Raw genomic sequence first — 21,016 nt, 5'->3', positions numbered from 1 at the left:
CGACGCAGAAAAGGTGAACGGATGGACTCTGCATGCCTGGTTCCCACCGTGAAGCATGGAGGAGGAGGTGTGATGGTGCTTTGCTGGTGACACTGTTGGGGGTTTATTCAAAATTGAAGGCATACTGAACCAGCATGGCTACCACAGCATCTTGCAGCGGCATGCTATTCCATCCGGTTTGCGTTTAGTTGCACCATTTATTTTTCAACAGGACAATGACCCCAAACACACCTCCAGGCTGTGTAAGGGCTATTTGACCAAGAAGGAGAGTGATGGGGTGCTGCGCCAGGTGACTACCTCTTGAAGCTCATCAAGAGAATGCCAAGAGTGTGCCAAGCAGTAATCAAAGCAAAAGGTGGCTACTTTGAAGAACCTAGAATATGAAATATATTTTCAGTTGTTTCACACTTTTTTGTTATGTATAATTCCACATGTGTTAATTCATAGTTTTGATGCCTTCAGTGTGAATCTACAATTTTCATAGTAATGAACATAAAGAAAACTCTTTTGAATGAGAAGGTGTGTCCAAACTTTTGGTCTGTACGGTATATCTATCCAGGGCTCAAAATTTCAAGTCCTGAACCACTAGCCAGACCGTAAGAGTTACTCGCCACCAGTTGCCCCACCCAACCTCTCCCCTGCCCCACCTTTAAGTCCGCCCCTAAACACGCCCTTGTAAATGATCTCATGAAATTACACTGGTAAATGTTTTCAGCAGAATTAAGTTCCAAAAATAAATGACAACTTTAATATTAAACATAAAGCATATCAGTACCCATCAAATGCACACTTGCTGTGCCCATCAATGCACTCTCACTTCAGAGGGCCCATGTGTCACCCCTGTACACCTGGATAGGTAGAGGAGCAGGGGCAGCATACAGAGGAACCGGTCCTCTTCATTTTCCCATTCCCCCATCACTGCCACACATCGCAGCCCCATGCTTCAGGGGGCCCATGTCTCGCCCCTGTACACCTGGATAGGAGAAGCAGCGGGCGGCATATAGAGGAACCAATACCCTCCATTTTCCTCCTGCAGTCACGGCTATTGGTTCCTCTATATGCCGCCTGGTGCCCCTCCTATCCGGGTGTTCAGGGGTGAGACATGGGCCCCCTGAAGCATGGGGATGAGTGAGCAGTGGTAGCAGTGATGGGGGGAATGGGATCAGTGGTGGTGGGTTGATGGGGTGAGTGACAGCAGTGGTGGGGGGGATGGGATCCGTGGTGGGTGTGAGGGGGGGGTTAGATCACTGGCAGTGGTGGTAGTGGGATCGGGGGTGGTGGTTGTGGGGGGGATGGGATCAGTGGTGGCTGTGAAGGAGGTAAGATCACTGGCAGTGGCTGTGGTGGGATCGGCAGGGGTGGTGACATCAGTGGTGGCGGGTGGGATCGGTGGTGGTGGTAGGATCAGTGGCAGGGTTGGTAACATCAGTGGTGGTGGGTGGGATCAGTGGCAGGGGTGGTGACGTCGGTGGTGGTGGGGTTGGTAGTAAGAGGCAGAGGTGGTGGTGGGGGAGGATGGCACCAGGAATAGGGATAAGATCTGTGGTGGTGAGGGGGGTAAGTAAGAGGCAGAGGTTGGGATCAGCTGCACTGACTATTATGTCACTTACTTTCTCAGTCGATTTTTTTTTTTTTTTTTTTTTTTTTTTTTCCCTCTTCATTTACTACCATGCCTCCAGGGATGCTCCTGTGTCATGGGATCTCCTGCAGAGGGGAGAGCTTCTCCCCCCTTCACTGCATTGGTGTCAGCTGGTCCAGCGTCTTACATGGCTTTCCTTTCCTGAGGCTTTGCCTTTCCTTAGCGAGCAGTAGGCAAACAACCGCCCAACCCCAGGGCGCCGAACACAGACAGACAGAGTCAGCTCCATGACACACAGCGGGACATCCCTGCTGTGTGTCCGATAGATAAAACATAACAAGAGGAGGAGAGAGAGAGGGAGGGGAGCGCTGCAGCTTCCTCACCCCCCAGCTCAAAGCCGCACCAGGGAAGTCCAGTCCTGCCGCTGTGTGTCCTCTGGCTGATCGATTCAGCCAGGAAACGATCAGCCTGGTGCACCGCCGTTCCTCACTCGCCCTGAATGAAATTCCACTCGCAAATTGCGAGCAGGCGAGTGGAATTTTTGAGGGCTGTATACAGGCATACCCCGCTTTAAGTACACTCACTTTACATACACTCGCGAGTAAGGACATACCCGTGAGTGTGTGTAAAGGGCCTCACAAGTACTGTACAGACATTTTGCAGCCACAATAGAAGGAGCTGAAGCTCGGAGAGCATAGCCTGCCCTGTTCCAGTGTGCTTCTGACACCCCCACTACAGCCCCTGAGACCTTAACTACAGCCCCCAGATCCCCCACTACACCCTAGAAGTGAAAAAGGGTATTGTTTCACTTTAAGTACATTTTCGTTTTACAAACATGCTCTGATCCCATTGTGTACTTAAAAGTGGGGTATGCCTGTATATACTTTTTTTTTTTTTTTAATCCCTCCTTCACTGATGAGATGGCATTGATGGGCACTGATAATTAGGACAATCAGTGCAAATGTTCAGGCTAAGAAAAGCCGCTTATCAAATTTCCTCTTGTGCTGTCAATGTGAGGAAAGGAACGCCGGTAAACGGCATCTATTATTTTTACACTGCGATTGGACACCGTGGATCAGGTGGTAAAGAGCTTAGGCTCTTTACCGTGATCGGAGATGTGTCTGAGCGACACACCTCTTCCCTGGTGGCACACATGCGCAGCTTATTCTGAAGGATGTCATATGATGTCCAGTCAGAATGGTAAAACCACCGCCTGGCCGTCAAGCTGCTATAAGTTTTATATATACTGGTTATACCACCTGCATCATTGTGAAGTCAGTAACCATTTTTGTTGCAGACTGTATTCTTGTCGCAAAGCAGGAGTGCTTTAGGGCTCATGCACACTGCATCTCAAAGAACCTGCTCCTACAGGCTTTTGAGCCCCCCCCCCTTTTTTTTTTTTTTTTAAAGCCATCTCAAACACAAACCCAAAGAAGTCCGTCAGGTGAGGGGTCATATTTTCATGAACAGCCTCTATTTATATAGGTAAGTTTGTACATTGGAAGAGCATCATTAATTATGGCCTGCCGAGGTCCACTTCAATGGTATTTCTTTCTTGGCATAATATAATAAAGATGCCAGCCGTTTCATATGGTTGTACGTCCTAATGAATTCCTAGCAAGGCTAATTTTGAGCAAAATTGGTAAAGACATTTTGCAATCAAAGTTTGATCAGTTCAAAAACACGCTATTGAACACACAAATGTACTTGGAGGAACTTCACTCTTATAAAAATTACAACAAAGGCAGCTTTAGAGTCGGTTCACACTGGGGCGACTTGGGATCCGACTTGAAGTCGCCTCAAGTCGTCCTAAGTCACGCTGTCGAGAAAAACAATGCAAGTGAATGGGAGCGGTGTTAATACACACGACTCAAGTCGCTCCGACTTCAAAAGAAGTTCCTGTACGACTTCAATCCGACTTGTACCCATTGATTTCAATGGAAGTCGCCTCCAAGTCTGATCACTGTCTTAACTGAAGCGACTTTCCAGGAAGATGACATACATTTCTCAGGCAAACCTCTCCCTCCCCTAGAGCCGATTGTTGTTTGATTGGCCACTGGAAAGTCTCTTGTCCTGGAGACGACTTCAAGTCGTGTTGTAAATCGCCCCCAGATGCTCAAGTCGTGTCGGAGTCTCCTCTGAAAGTCGCGCTGGAAGCCGTGTCGCCCTAGTGTGAACCGACTCTCAGAAAGGTTTTGTAATGGCAAACTACAAACAGAAACTTATTGATACTTGCAGGCTTTTTTTTCCCTTTTGCATAATTGTTTTCTTACCTGGTGATCATTTTCACTGAAGACAGTTGTATTCATCTCCCTTTACTTCCCGGAATTCTAAAACATAAGACCAGAGGTACAGTATATCACCAGTGCCTCAAGAAACCAGGAAGTGAAACCGTAAAACGGAATGCTGCAGCACACGAAATTTTGCACACGTGCATGCTAACAACCCAAATTGTTACCAGACCACTCCCCAAAATTATATAAAAGCCTTCTCTATTGGAGGCCACTAAGAGAAGGGGGATCAAATTTGATATTGAAGAGATGCCCATTTACTTGCCTTCCCTGTGCTCCTTCACCATTCCTTTCATTGCAGCCAGTGAAACTCGCAGGTATAGGGTAGCCTGTGACCATCTTCATTATGGTTGTGCTCGGGTCTATCAGCCACTTTGTTAAGGTAATTATATCAGTTAAACCACCCCCTCCCCCCTTCCCCTGTTTGGCGACAAGTCTGATTTCAGCCTCCGCTCTGTTGTGGGTAAGGAGCAATGGTGTCAGTGTCTCTTTTAATGACTGTTTTGGAATGTGTTGTTTAAGACGTGTTAGGTGTCCACAAGTCTTTGGTCATATAGTGTGGATTATGTGGTTCTCATTAAGGCCTCATGCACACTAGGGGCCAGATTCTCAAAAGAGATACGCCTGCGTATCGCCTGATACGCTGTCGTATCTCTGAGTCCGCCCGTCGTATCTATGCGCCTGATTCATAGAATCAGTTACGCATAGATAACCATTAGATCCGACAGGCGTAAGGCTCTTACGCTGTCGGATCTTAAATGCAATTTATTTTTTTCGCCGCTAGGTGTCGCCGACGTCGTTTTCCCGATCGAGTATGCAAATGAGCAAAATACGCGAATTCCCGAACGTACGCCCGACCGACGCAGTGAAGTTACGACGTTTACGTAAGATTTGCGACGCGTAAAGTTGTCCCTGCTATATGAGGCGCAGCCAATGTTAAGTATAGCCGTCGTTCCCGCGTCGAAATTTAAAAATTTACATTGTTTGTGTAAGTCGTCCGTGAATAGGGCTGGACGCCATTTACGTTCACGTCGAAACCAATGATGTCCTTGCGACGTCATTTAGCGCAATGCACGTCGGGAAATTTTAGGGACGGCGCATGCGCAGTATGTTCGGCGCGGGAACGCGCCTAATTTAAATGATCCACGCCCCCTACCTGGATCATTTGAATTAGGCGGGCTTGTGCCGTGGGAATTTACGCTACGCCCCCTCAACTTTACAGGCAAGTGCTTTGTGAATCGAGCACTTGCCCGTAAATCTTGCGGCGGCGTAACGTAAATCGGATACGTTACGCCCGCCGAGTTTTACGGCGTTATACAAGAATCTGGCCCTAGGTGTTTAGCCACAGTCTATAAGACTCCAGCATTTAGGTATGGAAAGAAGCCACAGGTGCACCGTGCAGCCTTTAAAACTCTTATGAGAAGCTTAAAGCTACTGCAGCTGCATGAGTGCCACCAGATTTCATGGTAGTATACGCCCTGGGATGAATGCTCAAAGTGCCCACTGCTTGCGGTCTGGCTATTTGTTCCAGGGCACATACAGTGCCTTAAAATACCCCTTTGAAATGCTCCACATTTTTTCATGTTACAACCAAAAATGTTAATGTATTTTATTGGGATTTTAGGTGATGGACCAACACAAATTGGCACATAATTGTGAAGTGGAAGGGAAATGATAAATGGTTTTCAATTTTTTTTTTTTTTAACAAATATGTGAAAAGTGTGGTGTGCATTTTGTATTCAGTCCCCCCTGAGTCAATACATTGTAGAACCACCTTACCCTGCAATTACATCTGCAAGTCTTCCTGGGTATGTCTCTAACAGATTTGCACATATAGAGTGAATTTTTTTTGCCCATTCTCCTTTCCAAAATAGCTCTATCAGATTGGATGGAGAGTGTTTGTGAACAGCAATTTTCAAGTCTTGCCACAGATTCTTAAATAGATTTAGGTCTGGACTTTGACTGGGTCATTCTAACACATGAATATGCTTTGATCTAAAACATCCCATTGTAGCTCTGGCTGTAGGTTTAGGGTCATTGTCCTACTGGAAGGCCTTTTAGGTCATGTCATGTGATCTTAAAAATAAAACTGCCCAGCTAACGCCCGAAAAGCGCCGTTCAAGCACCATAAAAACGACCAGCGATTTGGCGGCACTGCAGTATGAAAGTGGTCTAACAGGTTTTCTTCTAAGATTGCCCTGTATTTGGCTCCATTCATCTTCCCATCAACTCTGGCCAGCTTCCCTGTCCCTGCTGAAGAGCAGCATCCCCACAACATGATGCTCCCACCACCATGTTTCATGGTGGGGATGGTGTGTTGAGGGTGATGTGCAGTGTTAGTTTTCCACCACACATAGCGTTTAGCTTTTAGGCCAAAAAGTTACATTTTGGTCTCATCTGACCAGAGCTTCTCCTTCCACACATTTTCTGTGTTCCCCACATGGCTTTTCGCAAACGGGACTTCCCAAAAGTAGTACAGAAACTACTCTTGGGAATCCGTGCGGCACCACAAATAAGACGTCACACAGTTTGGGACGGTGCCATTTCTGGCAATAGCAGCCGATTTGACATGCCAAATCGCTGCAATGTTAACCAGGGCTAAAGGCCAGATTTGTGTAGTACATGACTAATATTTGTCCTGTGGACAGATTCTCCCACCTGAGCTCTGCAGATCCTCCAGAGTTACCCTTGGCCTCTTGGCTGCTTCTCTGATTAATGCTCTCCTTGCCCGGCCTGTCAGTTTAGGTGGATGGTCATGTCTTGGTAGGTTTGCAGTTGTGCCATAATCTTTCCTTTTTCAGATGATGGATTGAACAGTGCTCTGTGAGAAGTTCAAAGCTTGGGATATTTTTTTATTTCCTAACCCTGCTTTAAACATCTCCACAACTTTACCCCTGACCTGTCTGGTGTGTTCCTTGGCCTTCACGATGCGGTTTGTTCGCTCAGGTTCTCTAACAAACCTCTGAGGGCTTCACAGAACAGCTGTATTTATACTGAGATTAAAATGGATGTAAACCTGGTTCATGAAATTTGACCTGGGACATATATCTGTAGAGTTTAGTTATATCTCTCTAAAGCCCTGAGTCCCGTATGTTTCTGCTGTTTAGATTTTCTGTTATCAGCATGTAAACTTCTGACAAGTTCTTAGAGACAGGAGATAAAAGCAGCCTAAAGTTTGTGTTGGGGGAGGTTGCTATAAATAGATTAGCAGATAGCTTGTCTTGTCACAGCACAGCTCTGAAAGTATCTTCGTTCTACTTAATGTGGAGTGGGGGTGTGTGCCTTTCTTCCAATTGGCTGTCTCCCAGTGTTAGCCAAGGCTACACTATTAGTGCTGAATGAGTAAGTGAAAATTCTAACCCAATATAAGAATTCTAAAGAATATTGAAAGCGAAAGACAGCAGATATACATGTAAAACTCATGTAGGGAGATCATCTGGGGCTGTTCACTTCACTGGGTATATGTGAGAGTTTACATCCACTTTAAATTACATACAGGTGGACTCTATTTACTAATTAGGTGACGTCTGAAGGCAATTGGTTCCACTAGATTTTAGTTTGGGGTATCAGAGTTAAGGGGGCTGAATACAAAAATGCATGCCACACTTTTTAGATATTTATATGTAATAAAAAAAAAATTGATAACCATTTATCATATGTTTGCAAGCTTTTTGATGAAGCACTTGAGTCAAGGTGGACCGGCAACCCAATTAAAGCTTAATTCACCAGTCTCTGACCATTATAACTAGCTGTGGCTAATTTTATTTTATAACTATGAGAGTTAAAAAAAAGTGTCTGTATTTCTATTAGAATTGTACTGCTGTTTAGCCTATAGTCTGAGCTGCAGTTGCTTGGTGTTATTTGGATGCCCTTGCTGATTGTGTTCTGCTGAACAGCTGCAAGATTCCTGCTAAACACATTCTGTGCCAGCTACAGCATTTTAATAATCTGGTGCAGTAACAAGGGTTTTGAAGAAAAATAAAGGTGCACGATGTCCTTAAATCAAACCTTCGAAAATTCACTTTAAATCTGCTGGTTACCCTTGCTGCTTCCATAAAGCAACAGTTACGCCATTGAAATACTTACCTCTTTGCTAGAGCAACACCATTTGCATTTAGCCTGCTGGTAGGTGCTTCTCTGACATTTAATTTTCTGCAACATAGCATGAACCTGGGGGTCTGTGTAAACTTAAGGCAGTAGTTTACTACTTGGGCAGCGAAACAGTGGCACGTTGGCCCCATTCTATGCATGAAGATAAAAAAACCTTCAGTATGCAGCTCCCCATGCAACCCCTGTCTAATACTTACCCGAGTCCGATTGTGATCCAGCAATGTGCATGAAAGCGGCTGCTCTCCGGGGTCTCTGCCTCCTCATTGGCTGAAAGACAGCAGTCACAGCCTGTGCGGGAGAAAGCGGGGAAGGGCCGAGTCAGACCCAGGCTTCTGAGGGGACCCAAATTGCCTACAGGTAGGAGAATAATATTACTGAACACTTTACAAAGTTGCACCGTTTTTTCTTTTAATACTCCCTGTGGCCCCTTGACTGAATAAGCTACTTTCTAGGAAAAGGTGAATGCTAAAATGCTGCTGCTATTCTCTCCCAGTACAGGTATGCCAGTCCATTAAGACTAATTGGCAACGGGACATTGACTGGCTTAACCGTCATCTTATCAGGTATTCAGATAGATTGTTGATTGTATGGCCTATACACAAATGGCTATTAAAATAAGTATTGAAAAAGATAATTACAAAATGGTCAAATCTGTGCAGTATGATCAAAAATAAGAAAGAAACAGACCGCTGCACACCCTAAAGAGTTAACTACTAATTTTATTAAAGCTATAAGCTATATCAAAAACATAGGACATAAAAACTGGTCCCCTATGCTATTCATATACCTCAGTCCTCCTGTGGGGGAATCGAGCTTGTTTAGTTACCAGTATATGCCGTTATTGGGGTTCTTTTAATGGGGAATGATCTGGGTAGGTCCACCTATTATTTATAGGGGACCAGTATTTATGTCCTATATGTGTTTTTGATATAGCTTATAGCTTTAATAAAATTAGTAGTTAACTCTTTAGGGTGTGCAGCGGTCTGTTTCTTTCTTATTTATTTATTTTTTATATTTGGTCATACTTTATATCAGATTGCACCCCCCGATAATATCGGTGAGTACTGCAGCTTTTACAATTAGGTATTCTCTGTCTTTTTTTTTTTTTCAAATCTGTGCAGTACCTCCCATTCATCCCCTACCATATCCACAAGAAAAAAATCTACTGTGGCTAGATCTACACCTACTTTTTTTCTCTCATTATAATATTTTACTTATTTTGGTAAAAAACTCATGATGTGAAGTCTTATTGCAGGCAGTGCAGTTTAACCACAAGACTGTCAAGGGTAATCTATTATTTTGATCATTTATTCGTGTACATAATTCACCATGAAGGTTCACACCTGGCTCTTGCTGTTCTACCTTGTACATGTGTTGGACTCCCACTGATTCTCGTAACACGCCTTGCTGTATGTAATCGGCAGCTATAGATAGCAAAGGAAAAGCTCCTTACAGCAGAGAAATCTCTTACTAGTCACTTTCCACAAATGGTACAAGCAAAGGTCTTAATGAAAATCCCTATGTGGTATTTAATGCTAACTGTTGCTGGCACCTGTGTCACAGTGGCTGAGGAGGGAGACGATAGTCCCAGGGAGAGAGGGTAGAAGTCTTGTGACCTCTGTCCCAGCAAGGTGTATTTGTCATATTTGCCAAGACTCAGCGGCAGCCATGTGTGATATGGGAGGACTAGATAATCTTATAGCCAATACAGCTTACTTGCAGGCCAGGAAAAGCAGTGAAGGGGATCTGAGAGAGTTGCAGAAAAGGCGTAAGAGCCTGTCTTTGCCTCCGCCGGATGCTTGTCGCAAGGAAATAAAAGACACCATTACTCTTGACTTTCAGAGCATCTGTGTGGATCAGCCCATTGGCCGACGACAGTTCAGAGACTTCTTAAACTCAGTACCAGAGTACCTTATGGTTCAGGACCTCCTGGATGAAATACATGACTGGGAGCTGGAGGAGGGTTCTGCCAAGGAGCAGCTACTACAGTCTTTGGTGACCAAAAGGTTTAAACAGGATTCTCCGGATCGCCTCGCTTGTTTCAGCGAAGACCTTTCCAAACGCCTCCAGAATGCCCAGGGTGCTGAGATTCCACCACTGGTTCAGCTTGTCAAGGAGGAGGCAAATGCTTACCTTGCAAAAGACCCATTTGAGGCCTACCAAAACAGCAATTTCTATGACCGATTCCTCCAGTGGAAAGCCTTTGAGAGGCAGCCAATCACTCATAAATATTTCTATGAGTTTAGAGTGTTGGGAAAAGGTGGCTTTGGAGAGGTAAGAACAACTGATTTCCCAACTGCATTTAAAATATAATGCACTTTACATCGCAGTATTGTAGGCGTTGTGTAATCTGCAATGGCATATATATTATGATGCGCACTGCTGGAAGTGCGAGTGAGTGAGTGAGAAACTTGTAAAGCGCAACACATGCAAACTGAATTGCCTCTGGGCGCTATATACATTTCATGGGTAAGGAACCCCCTTGACCTCAGAAGAGCTGGGTTTTAATCTTTCTCCTGAAGGCCAAGTGGTCCGACTCCAGTCGGATGGTGGTTGGTAGTGCATTCCACAGGCGAGGTCCCTGGACTGCAAATCTTCGATCTTTGGACTTGTATCTGGCTTTGGGTATCTGGAGTAGGTTTTGATTGGTGGATCGCAGAATGCGATTGGGTTTATGGGCTTTTTTTTTTCTGCATAGATATTGGGGGGCGTTGCCTTGAATACACTTATGTATTAGGCAGAGTGCCTTGAAAGTGATTCTGTATTTTACTGGCAACCAATGAAGGGATCTCAGTGAAGGTAAGATTGATTCCCATTGTTTTTTTCCAGTCACTAGTCGAGCGGCCGTATTTTGAACGACTTGCAAGCTCCTTTTCAGTGTTTTATGTTGATATTTGATAACAGACTGTTACAGGTCTACAGACTAACTGTGCTTTGACGGTATGAGAATCATGAGATGAGATGTGTGTATTTTAATTCCTGTGCCAGTACACCTGGCGTGACCACTATAAAGGGGCCCCATTCTCTGTGTTGTTATATTATGAAAGATGTAACAAGGGAGTACCGGGATATGCAAAGGTTATAGGAACACCCAAAACTCTCATTTGAACAGGAAAACAGTTGCGAAACAGAGCTCACCAGGCACTGCCTATAACTAAAGTTACACTTTTGAGTGGACTGACCCTTACCTGCCTACACGCAGACAGATTAGGCCTCCCAACAACTTTCTGTTAACTTTAGGTATCCCAATCTGCCTTTGGCCATCCTTAGCAACTTGACACATCTTTGTGATTGTAATCGTAGTCCTTTTAAAGACCAAAAAATGTCTGCATTATGTAAAGGAGATGCTGCTGGCACTTACAGCTTTGCATTAAAATAAAATACAAAAAAAAGCTCTCTAGTGGATGTCCAGCAAATCCGCTGATCTGGCGAATCCTCTTTATTTTGGATGATTAGATTCCCACTGGAAATAATAGGATTCCCCAGGTTAAAGTAGGCAAACACAAATCGCCGAAACCCGTCAAACGGGGGCAGTGGCAAAAGTTTCTAAATAAATAACCCCTTATGTTATCAGAATACAACAATGCAAAATAGTTGTCCTGTACCTCTGTTCTCATAATCACTTGAAACTTCTAATTATAGTGACACAATGGGGGCTATTTACTAAAGGCAAATCCACTTTGCACTACAAGTGCAAACCTCACTTGAAAGTGCACTTGGGAGTGCAGTCGCTGTAAATCTGAGGGGTAGACCTGAAATGAGGGGAAGCTCGGCTGATTTTATTATCCAATCATGCGCAAGCTAAAATGCTGTTTATTTTATTTCCCTTGCATGTCCCCCTCGGATTTACAGCGACTGCACTTCCAAGTGCACTTTGCACTTGTAGTGCAAAGTGGATTTTCCTTTAGTAAGTAACCCCCATAATGTTTTAGTTTTTGCATACATTACATAATGTAAATTATGCACAGTGACTCTTTAATGTCTTGATATTTTATACATATAAATAACTTCAGATAAAGGTTTATCTTAAGCATGTACTGTTCCGATGAGCAACCAGATGTAGTTATGAGAGAACACCCATGTGTACAGTAAGACTTTCTGAATGGCCGTATATTTGCATTACTAGGCAATAATGATTGTTATGTACCATGATGATCGTGTTTTCAGAGCTTATGTATTCAGGTACTCCCATTGAAGTCAATGTGCCAAAAACACCCAAATCTGCCTGAATAAAAGCTCCTGTCCTTTTTTGAGGGCTCTAAAGCTTTGAACTTTAAGCTACAAATTGCTCAGGTGTGATAGAGGCCTAGATGTTTTTCTTGGTAGGATTGAGGTATGCTGGTGATGCCCAAATATCTCTGAACCTTATGAATGACTGCGCCATCTGTTGAGCCTTTACTACAACACCCTCTAATCTTTTGGTCCACATACCGTTTGGAGTGGGCTGAATGATATCACCTTTTGTGTTATGGAGTTACCTTAGTGAATTAAGCCTACTGTGGTTTTCTACAGAGGATCTATTATAATGCCTTTTATCAACAAGCTTCTACTATATCTGATGTAAACCCAGATTTTGTTGCAATCATTTTGGGCCTTGAAGGAACATACATATTACAATTACTGCAGCAGACTATAAAGGGAGATTACTTGGCTGTCTATCAAAGGGGCATCAGACCCAATTCACTAAGCTTTAACACATGCTTTACATACATTAGTTACATAGTTAGTCGGGTTTAAAAAAACACACAAGTCCATCCAGTTCAACCATAAAAAATATAATAATAATATCATACAATCCCATCTACCCAATTCTATACCCACAGTTGATCCAGAGGAAGGCAAAAAACCCCAGCAAAGCATGATCCAATTTGCTACAGCAGGGGAAAAAAATCCTTCCTGATCCCCCGAGAGGCAATCGGATGTTCCCCAGATCAACTTTACCTATAAATGTTAGTAACCATTTATATTATGTACATTTAGAAAAGTATCCAGGCCTTTCTTAGAGCAATCTACTGAGCTGGCCAGAACCACCTCTGCAGGGAGTCTATTCCACATTTTCACAGCTCTTACTGTGAAGAAACCTTTCCGTATTTGGAGGTGAAATCTCTTTTCCCTTTAGTTGTAATTTTCAGCCATGTGTTTGCTTTTTATCTTTCTTAATGGCTCTCATTGCTGAAAATACAGGTCACTGTATCAAATAATGATCGCTATTGCTTGTGTTTTTGAGACTATTGTAAAAAGAATATGTAGAGTTTTCAGATTTACTTTGGAGATTGTTAGCAGTGACATATGCATCTGTATGAGAGAAAATCAAAATGTCACTGGGATGGCAGTTTGATGGGTAAGCCTCAACTTACCTTATGTGGGTAAAGTCATTCAAGACTCAAGAGATTAAGTTGTCCATTAGCGCAGCCTGTAAATCTGAGAAGTAATGTACACAGCCAAGTTTCTGGTATCATACTTATTTGTGCGACATATCGGGTGACTTCTCCCACTGTACTAAGGGTGAAAGGTGTGCAAAATTTTACTGATTTTCAAAGATTGATGTGTTCTTCACTGCAAAGAATCTCGCTGCAGGAGAGGTAAATATGCAAACAAGAGGTCACATTTATATAAGGGGGATTAGTAGGAGGGTTAGTATGAGGGGGCCTTAGGGCTATTCTAGGAAACGTATCTCTAGTGGCAACTCGCCAGAGACAGGGGACAAAAGCACTGACCTGTTTTTAAACTGTTTCTCCAGCTAAAGCTTTAAACCATTAACATTTTGCTCCATCCCTTGCTGCTGAGTGAGATTCTGCAGCATTTCAGCCAGCAAGTAATGCTATTGGAACAGGTGAATGGTCTTTAGTAATCTTGTTCCTAGCAAGTGACTGTCATTGACAGGATAACTAGTATGATATGGCCTTGATGGCAAGGCATTACCTTCCACACCAAGAAACTGCCTGTGCCTAACCAATATAAGGCCACATACAGTTTTTGCAGGGCAGGTAACTTTAACGACAATAGGTCATGTCTAAGTAAATAGGGTTGAATAATTGCCTAGATCAGTGGTCTCAAAGTACCGGCCCGCTGGCCATTTGCGGCCCGCGGACCAGTTATAAATGGCCCGCAGGCAGGGTGGAAGTGAGGGGAGCAAAAAAAAAAAAAAAAAAAATTTTTTTTTTTTGAGCTGGAGCCATCTGGTGGTGAGCCGTTGGTATTACAAGTTATTACCACCAGATGTGAGCTGGCGCCATCTGGTGGTGGCCGTTGGTATTACAAGTTAAGCATTACAAGTTAACCACTTACCCCCCGGAACATATTGCTGCCTAAAGACCAGAGTACTTTTTGCTAATCGGGACTGCGTCGCTTTAACAGACAATTGCGCGGTCGTGCGACGTGGCTCCCAAACAAAATTGGCGTCCTTTTTTTCCCACAAATAGAGCTTTCTTTTGGTGGTATTTGATCACCTCTGCGTTTTTATTTTTTGCGCTATAAACAAAAATAGAGCGACAATTTTGAAAAAAATGAATATTTTTTACTTTTTGCTGTAATAAATATCCCCCAAAAATATATAAAAAAACATTTTTTTTCCTCAGTTTAGGCCGATACGTATTCTTCTACATATTTTTCGTAAAAAAAATCGCAATAAGCGTTTATTGATTGGTTTGCGCAAAAGTTATAGCGTTTACAAAATAGGGGGTATTTTTATGGCATTTTTATTAATATTTTTTTTACTAGTAATGGCGGCGATCAGCGATTTTTTTTTTCGGTATTGCGACATTATGGCGGACACTTCGGACATGTTTGACACATTTTTGGGACCATTGGCATTTTTATAGCGATCAGTGCTATAAAAATGCATTAGATTACTATAAAAATGCCACTGGCAGTGAAGGGGTTAACACTAGGGGGCGGGGAAGGGGTTAAGTATGCCTGGGTGTGTTCTTACTGTGGGGGGGGGGGGGTGGCCTCACTAGGGGAAACACTGATTTTCTGTTCATACATTGTATGAACAGAAAATCAGCATTTCCCCTGCTGACAGGAACGAGAGCTGTGTGTTTACACACACAGCTCCCGTTCCCCGCTCTGTACCGAGCGATCGCGTGTGCCCGGCGGCGATCGCGCCCGCCGGGCACACGCACGGGAGTCGGGGGCGAGCGGGGAGCGCGCGCGCGCGCCTCCGGCGGCGCGCGCGCGCCCCCTAGTGGCGGCTATACGATAGGACGTATAGCTACGGGCTCTCGCCCAGGAGAGCCGACCTGCCGCCGTATAATGACGGTGGCTGGTCGGCTACTAGTTAAACAGCAATTCTAATGTCATTTTACACTATTTTCACTGCCATCTTCTTCCCTCTAATTAGAACCCCCAAACATTATATATATATTTTTTATCCTAACACCCTAGAGAATAAAATAGCGATCGTTGCAATACTTTCTGTTACGCCATATTTGCGCAGCGGTCTTGCAAGCGCACTTTTTTGGGAAAAAATTACACTTTTTTTAATTAAAAAATAAGACAACAGTAAAGTTATCCCCATTTTTTTTAATATTATGAAAGATAATGTTACGCCGAGTAAATTCATACCCAACATGTCACGCTTCAAAATTGTGTCCGCTTGTGGAATGCCGACAAACTTTTTTACCCTTTAAAATCTTCATAGGCGACGTTTAAAAAAGTCTACAGGTTGCATGTTTTAAGTTACAGAGGAGCTAGAATTATTGCTCTCACTCTACCAATCGCGGCGATACCTCACATGTGTGGTTTGAACACCGTTTACATATGCGGGCGCTGCTCACGTATGTGTTCGCTTCTGCGCGCAAGCTCGTCGGGACGGGGTGCGTTTTCTGGCTCCTAACTTTTTTAGCTGGCTCCTAGATTCCAAGCAAATTTGTCAAACCCTGACTTACACCAGTGCTGGTGGTAATAATGTGCTCGCTGACACCAGTGCTGGTGGTAATAATGCGCTCGCTGACACCAGTGCTGGTGGTAATAATGTGTTCGCTGACACCAGTACTGTTGTTTTTGAAGTTTGAAAGTTTGCATGCGGCCCCCCATGGCATATGAAAACTTGTCTTGTGGCCCTCAGGTAATTTGAGTTTGAGACCCCTGGCCTAGATGCAATGTACTCAGAAAGCAAGGAATCGCCTAAAACAGAAGGTGAAGATGGCGAACACTCAACGCATTTCGAAATAGATTTTCTTCTTCAGGGGTACATGAACACTAAAGAGAGAAGATTACCCTCTTTTAAAACAATGATTACATCTAGAAAAAATATAACCAGAACTGGCTTCATATTGTCCTCTAAACATCACCAAAGAGCATCCGAATCAATGCTCAAACAGTGATCCACTGGGGTCAGATGGCTCACAATGAAGGGAGTATTGGTGTGTGTGCGCTAAATCTGGAGCGTCAATGCAGAACCAGCAGCATTTGTATTTAATTTGTTACACGGTCACCAAAAATGAAGGCGCACTGTATTAAATAGTGCTCAAATTGTGTTGCACCATCTGTATATTTAAATTATACATCAGTAGTGTATTTAGGATCTGTGCTGCCCTAATCCTGACTAAACTCGTGCACCGCCCCTAATTTAAATATGACCCACCCCTTCCTGTCAAGGCCACACCTTGTTCTGTTTAAGACCCACCCTGAAATTTTTGAGTGTGGACACTAGTTCTGAGAGCCTGAGGCAAAGGATTCCCTTAATTTGTATAGATTTCCTCTCACTTCCTGTTTGGCTATGGGGCAGGATGTGAAGGCAAATCTTTGCAATCGGACAGGGATGGAAAAAATAAACTGACAGGGGCTATAACCATCCCTTACTCTATCCAAAAAAACAACTTTTGCCTATTGTTCTGATTTAAGCACACATTTCTGATAATTTTATGGAGAGGACTAAGAAGATATAACCATGCCAATGGTGCAGCAGAAAACATTAGCACAGTGATGAAGGTTTGTGGTCCAGGATGATAGGACAATCAAAATAAGACGCAGCACCCCCCCCCCCCCCCCCACAGTTGGTGAATGCCGCCTTCCAGCTTATCGGAAGCAGTGCAGTCGCTTTATGGGGCCGCTAGACTAATTTGCCTCTCAGCCCAAATCCGCCCTAACAGTGTAGCGCAAGCTGGCGGGGACTCTTTCCGTGCTGCCCCCTGCAAAGTGCTGCCCTAGGCCTGGGCCTTGTTGGCCTAGGCCAGATACAGCGTTGCCATACATGTGAACATCATACATTGGTCATGATATATTTGTCCAAAGGAATATAGGTCGGTATATGGACAGACCGATCAAAAGAGGGAGATTTATCCCAGGGTCATGCCTCCAAAAACCTCCAAAAGTCTCAGGATACATCCGTGCAAATGGTAGCATGGTCCTACATTACATCTAGACAATTTTTCAACCCATTTTTTTAACATGTATTGTAATTATGTACATTTTGTAATAATAAAGATTTTGTAAACTTTTTAAACTAACTTTAAGACACTTTCTATTTTTACTTAGATATGACCTATTGCTGTTAAAGTCCAATTATGAGGGTTTTCCCCATGTATATAACTTAGGCATGTTGGCATGCAATCAGCTACTGATTCCATTTTGAATTGCAGGGTAGGTTTGTATGAAGCATGGGTTTCTAAACAAAGGGACAGTTTTCTATCCTTCAGACTGGGGGGCCAGACTGTGGCCATTTGGAGTAGAAAAGGTCCTGAGGTCAGCAGGAATAAACAATGCCCCATCTTTGTTGTCCATGGGAGGAATTGCAACCTTTCATTGGCGTTATTGGGCCCCATTGTTGGGGTCATTGGGAGGAATAGTGCACCATCTTTGGTGCATTGAGAGGAATTGTGGTTCATCATTGGTGTCATTGGGAGGAATCCTGCCCCTTTATTGGTGTCAGTGGGGGGAACTACCCATTGTCGGTATCGGTGGATGCAAATAGTGACTCAAGGGCTGGATAAAAGAAAGCAAAGGGCCGCAGTTTGGAGACCACTGGTATGGACAACACTGAGACAAATTTGTTTTCAGGCATTTTTTTAAATAGACATTCCATGTTCAAGGGGCAGAAACAAATACGTTTTACCCAAACACTGATTGTGGTTTTGGTTGTGTACCCAAACACTGGTTTATGTAGGTGAAAGTTAGAGCCAGTTCACACTGGGGCGACTCGTCAGGCGGCTCAGGGACGAGTCGCGTCCCATTCTATGCGACTTCGGGGGCGGCTCGGGGCAATTTGCATTGACTTCTATACAGAAGTAATTTTGCTAATCACCTCTGAAGTCGTCTTCAGGACGACTTGCAGAGTCGCCCCCAAAGTCGTGCCTCCACAGTGTGAACCGGCTCTAATGCTGAAGTAGAAGGAGAACTGAAATGTGAAAAACAACAGTATCAGTTGTATCAGATGTAGCCTCAATCAGGCAATTTATTTTAAGGGGTATAAAGCAGTGAATTTAACTTTCACTAAGCATCCACTGGTGGTAAATCGGTTACTGTCAGATAAAATACATTCTTTGCTTTTTAAATATGCCCCAAGTGCTTTTGGTGCTTTCTTGTAACACATGTGCAAAGGGATTCCAAAGTCAGTTCTGGGCTCTAAAGCCCCGTACACAAGGCCCGAATGTTGAGAGACATCGGCCAGTACAATCAAAACCAGCCAACATTCGGTCCACGCTTATGACAGCCGGTCCGACAGAAGCCGGCCCTTAGGACGAGCATGCTGGAAAACCAGCAGCCAACTGGCTCTGGTTCAGCGCTCTCAGCCAATGGCTGAAAGCGCTGACCGGAGTGTTCTGGTGGGGGGCGTTCCTCTATCGGAACACAACAGCTCAGTGGGGGGACATCACTGTCCTAACCTTGGATCGTTAGTACAGCGGCTCCGACTGGTGCTGTCAGTTTTTTTTTTTTTTTTTTTAACCCAGCGGATTGAAGGAAAAAAACTATTAGGGCCAGATCCACAAAGAAGTTACGCTGGGGTATCTATTGATATGCCGCGTAACTTCTAGTTTGCTCCAGCGTATCTTTGTTTTGTATCTAAAAAACAAGATACGCCTGAAGCTGGGCTAGATCCGACTGGCGTACGTCTTAGTACGCCATCGGATCTAAAGTGCATATTTACGCTGGCCGCTAGGTGGCGTTTCTGTCGATTTCCGCGTTGAGTATGCAAATTAGCTAGATACGGCGATCCACGAACGTACGTCCGGCCGACGCATTTTTTTTAACGTCGTTTCCGTAAGGCTTTTTTCGGCGTATAGTTACCCCTGCTATATGAGGCGTATCCTATGTTAAGTATGGACGTCGTTCCCGCGTCAATTTCTTTACATTTTACGTCATTTGCGCAAGTCGTTCGCGAATAGGGCTTTGCGTAGAATGACGTTCACGTCGTAAGCATTGGCTTGTTGCGGGTTAATTTGGAGCATGCGCACTGGGATACCCCCAAGGACGGCGCATGCGCCGTTCAGAAAAAACGTAATTTACATCGGGTCAAGTAAAATTAACATAAAACACGCACACATCTTTAAGATTTGAATTCCGCGCCCTTACGCCGGCAGATTTACGCTACACCGCCGTAACTTTAGAGGCAAGTGCTTTGTGAATACAGCACTTGCCTCTCAAAGTTGCGGCGGTGTAACGTTACGCCGGAATAAAATTACGATCCGCCACGTGGATCTGGCCCATAGTGTGTACTAGACACAGTCGGAAATCGGATTCCTACAAAAATGTTATTACTAAGAACATATAATAAAACATGTTATAGAGAAAAAGTAGGGAAAGCTGTAAGTATTTATTATGTTCTGCCTCTAAGGGTTTTGAACAAATAGGGAGGTTTGGTGGCAGGGCCTTTTTTAATTGCATTTACTAACATTGACAGTTTGGTATTTGGTAAAGGGGTTGTAAATCTGTCAGATGCCTTCTGTTTGAATTTAGTATAGTATGAAACTAGAAAAAGAAACAACTACCACAAGGGATTAAAGTTTCTTGCAATCTTTGGGGGTGGCAAAAGCATAAAAGATTTCACTTAAAATCTTTTCTTTTGAAGACATCTCAGTACATTGTATACAAAATAAAGTGCGCAACCATAAATATATAACATAGTGATTAAGTGAGATGATAAAGAAACCAATAATAATAGACTTTATTATTGGTTTCATCAATAATAAAAAATTATATGTGAATAAATAAATGTCTCTGTGTATTCAGTGCCAAGCATGGATATCCATGATGTTCAGCGCTGTATTTTCTTACATTAGAGAGGAAAAGATTATAATAGCCTCTTACCAGACAGGATGGATCCCAAGTTACAGGGATATAATACGCTTGTTATCAAAGTAACCACCTGCGATATCCTTCTTTGTGGGCTCAGCTGCAAAAAAAGCTTAATTCCCCAGTGATAATCGCTCCACCAAGGATTTCAGAGACAATATCCAAACGATTCTAGCGTCACCAATATATTTATTCAATGTTTTCCAGCATATAACGTATGTATGAACGTCAAGAAGGGGAAAAACCTCACGGTGCAGTAGAAAACAAAAGTTTTATTTTCCAAATATCATTGAACTTTAACAATATAGAGTATCCAAATAAACACTGCCGCAGATCGCCTCCACATTCACACATCACCACATTCCAGCCTGCAGGAAAAGTTCTGCGGCTGTGTTTGTTTGGATACTTTACGTTATTTTTAAAACTTGTATATCTCAGTGCATTGTTCTACATTGTACTACAGTACTACATTGTGCTTTGTTCATTAGGTGCCAGATTTATGAACCCCATAAGAGGCAAGTCGAAGGGCCTAATGTAATGGGAGCTCAGACTCTTTACCCCTGGCTTTACTGTCTTGGAACTGATTCTTTATCCTAAGGACAGGGACCAGCCATACAGAATAATGGTAACACATGGAGCAGGTAAATGATTCTGTATGGTGGGTCTTTGTCCCCATTTTAGTAATGCTTTAAGATGAAAGGTTCTCACTTATGTTTTTGAGAACAAAAACAAAATGCAATGGCTCAAAAATCGCTGGGATTGTCATATTTGGCAAGCTTCCATGGTTTCTCTAAACCTCTAA

At 43.5% G+C, this 21,016-nt stretch overlaps 1 protein-coding gene across 1 annotated transcript in view; it reads left to right on the top strand.

Annotated features, from left to right (window-relative positions):
• Positions 1 to 9,241: 9,241 nt before the first annotated feature.
• GRK7 (G protein-coupled receptor kinase 7) overlaps positions 9,242 to 21,016 on the top strand; it is a 67,204-nt gene continuing 55,429 nt past the window's right edge. The window contains exon 1 of the mRNA XM_040348798.1: positions 9,242 to 10,254. Within this exon, the coding sequence (XP_040204732.1) occupies positions 9,649 to 10,254 (606 nt within the window). The 5' untranslated portion in view covers positions 9,242 to 9,648. The remainder of the gene's footprint in view (positions 10,255 to 21,016) is intronic.

This window comes from Rana temporaria, chromosome 4, assembly GCF_905171775.1.
Source record: "Rana temporaria chromosome 4, aRanTem1.1, whole genome shotgun sequence".
Taxonomy (NCBI): domain Eukaryota; kingdom Metazoa; phylum Chordata; class Amphibia; order Anura; family Ranidae; genus Rana; species Rana temporaria.
This window is presented reverse-complemented; position numbering and strand designations above follow the sequence as displayed.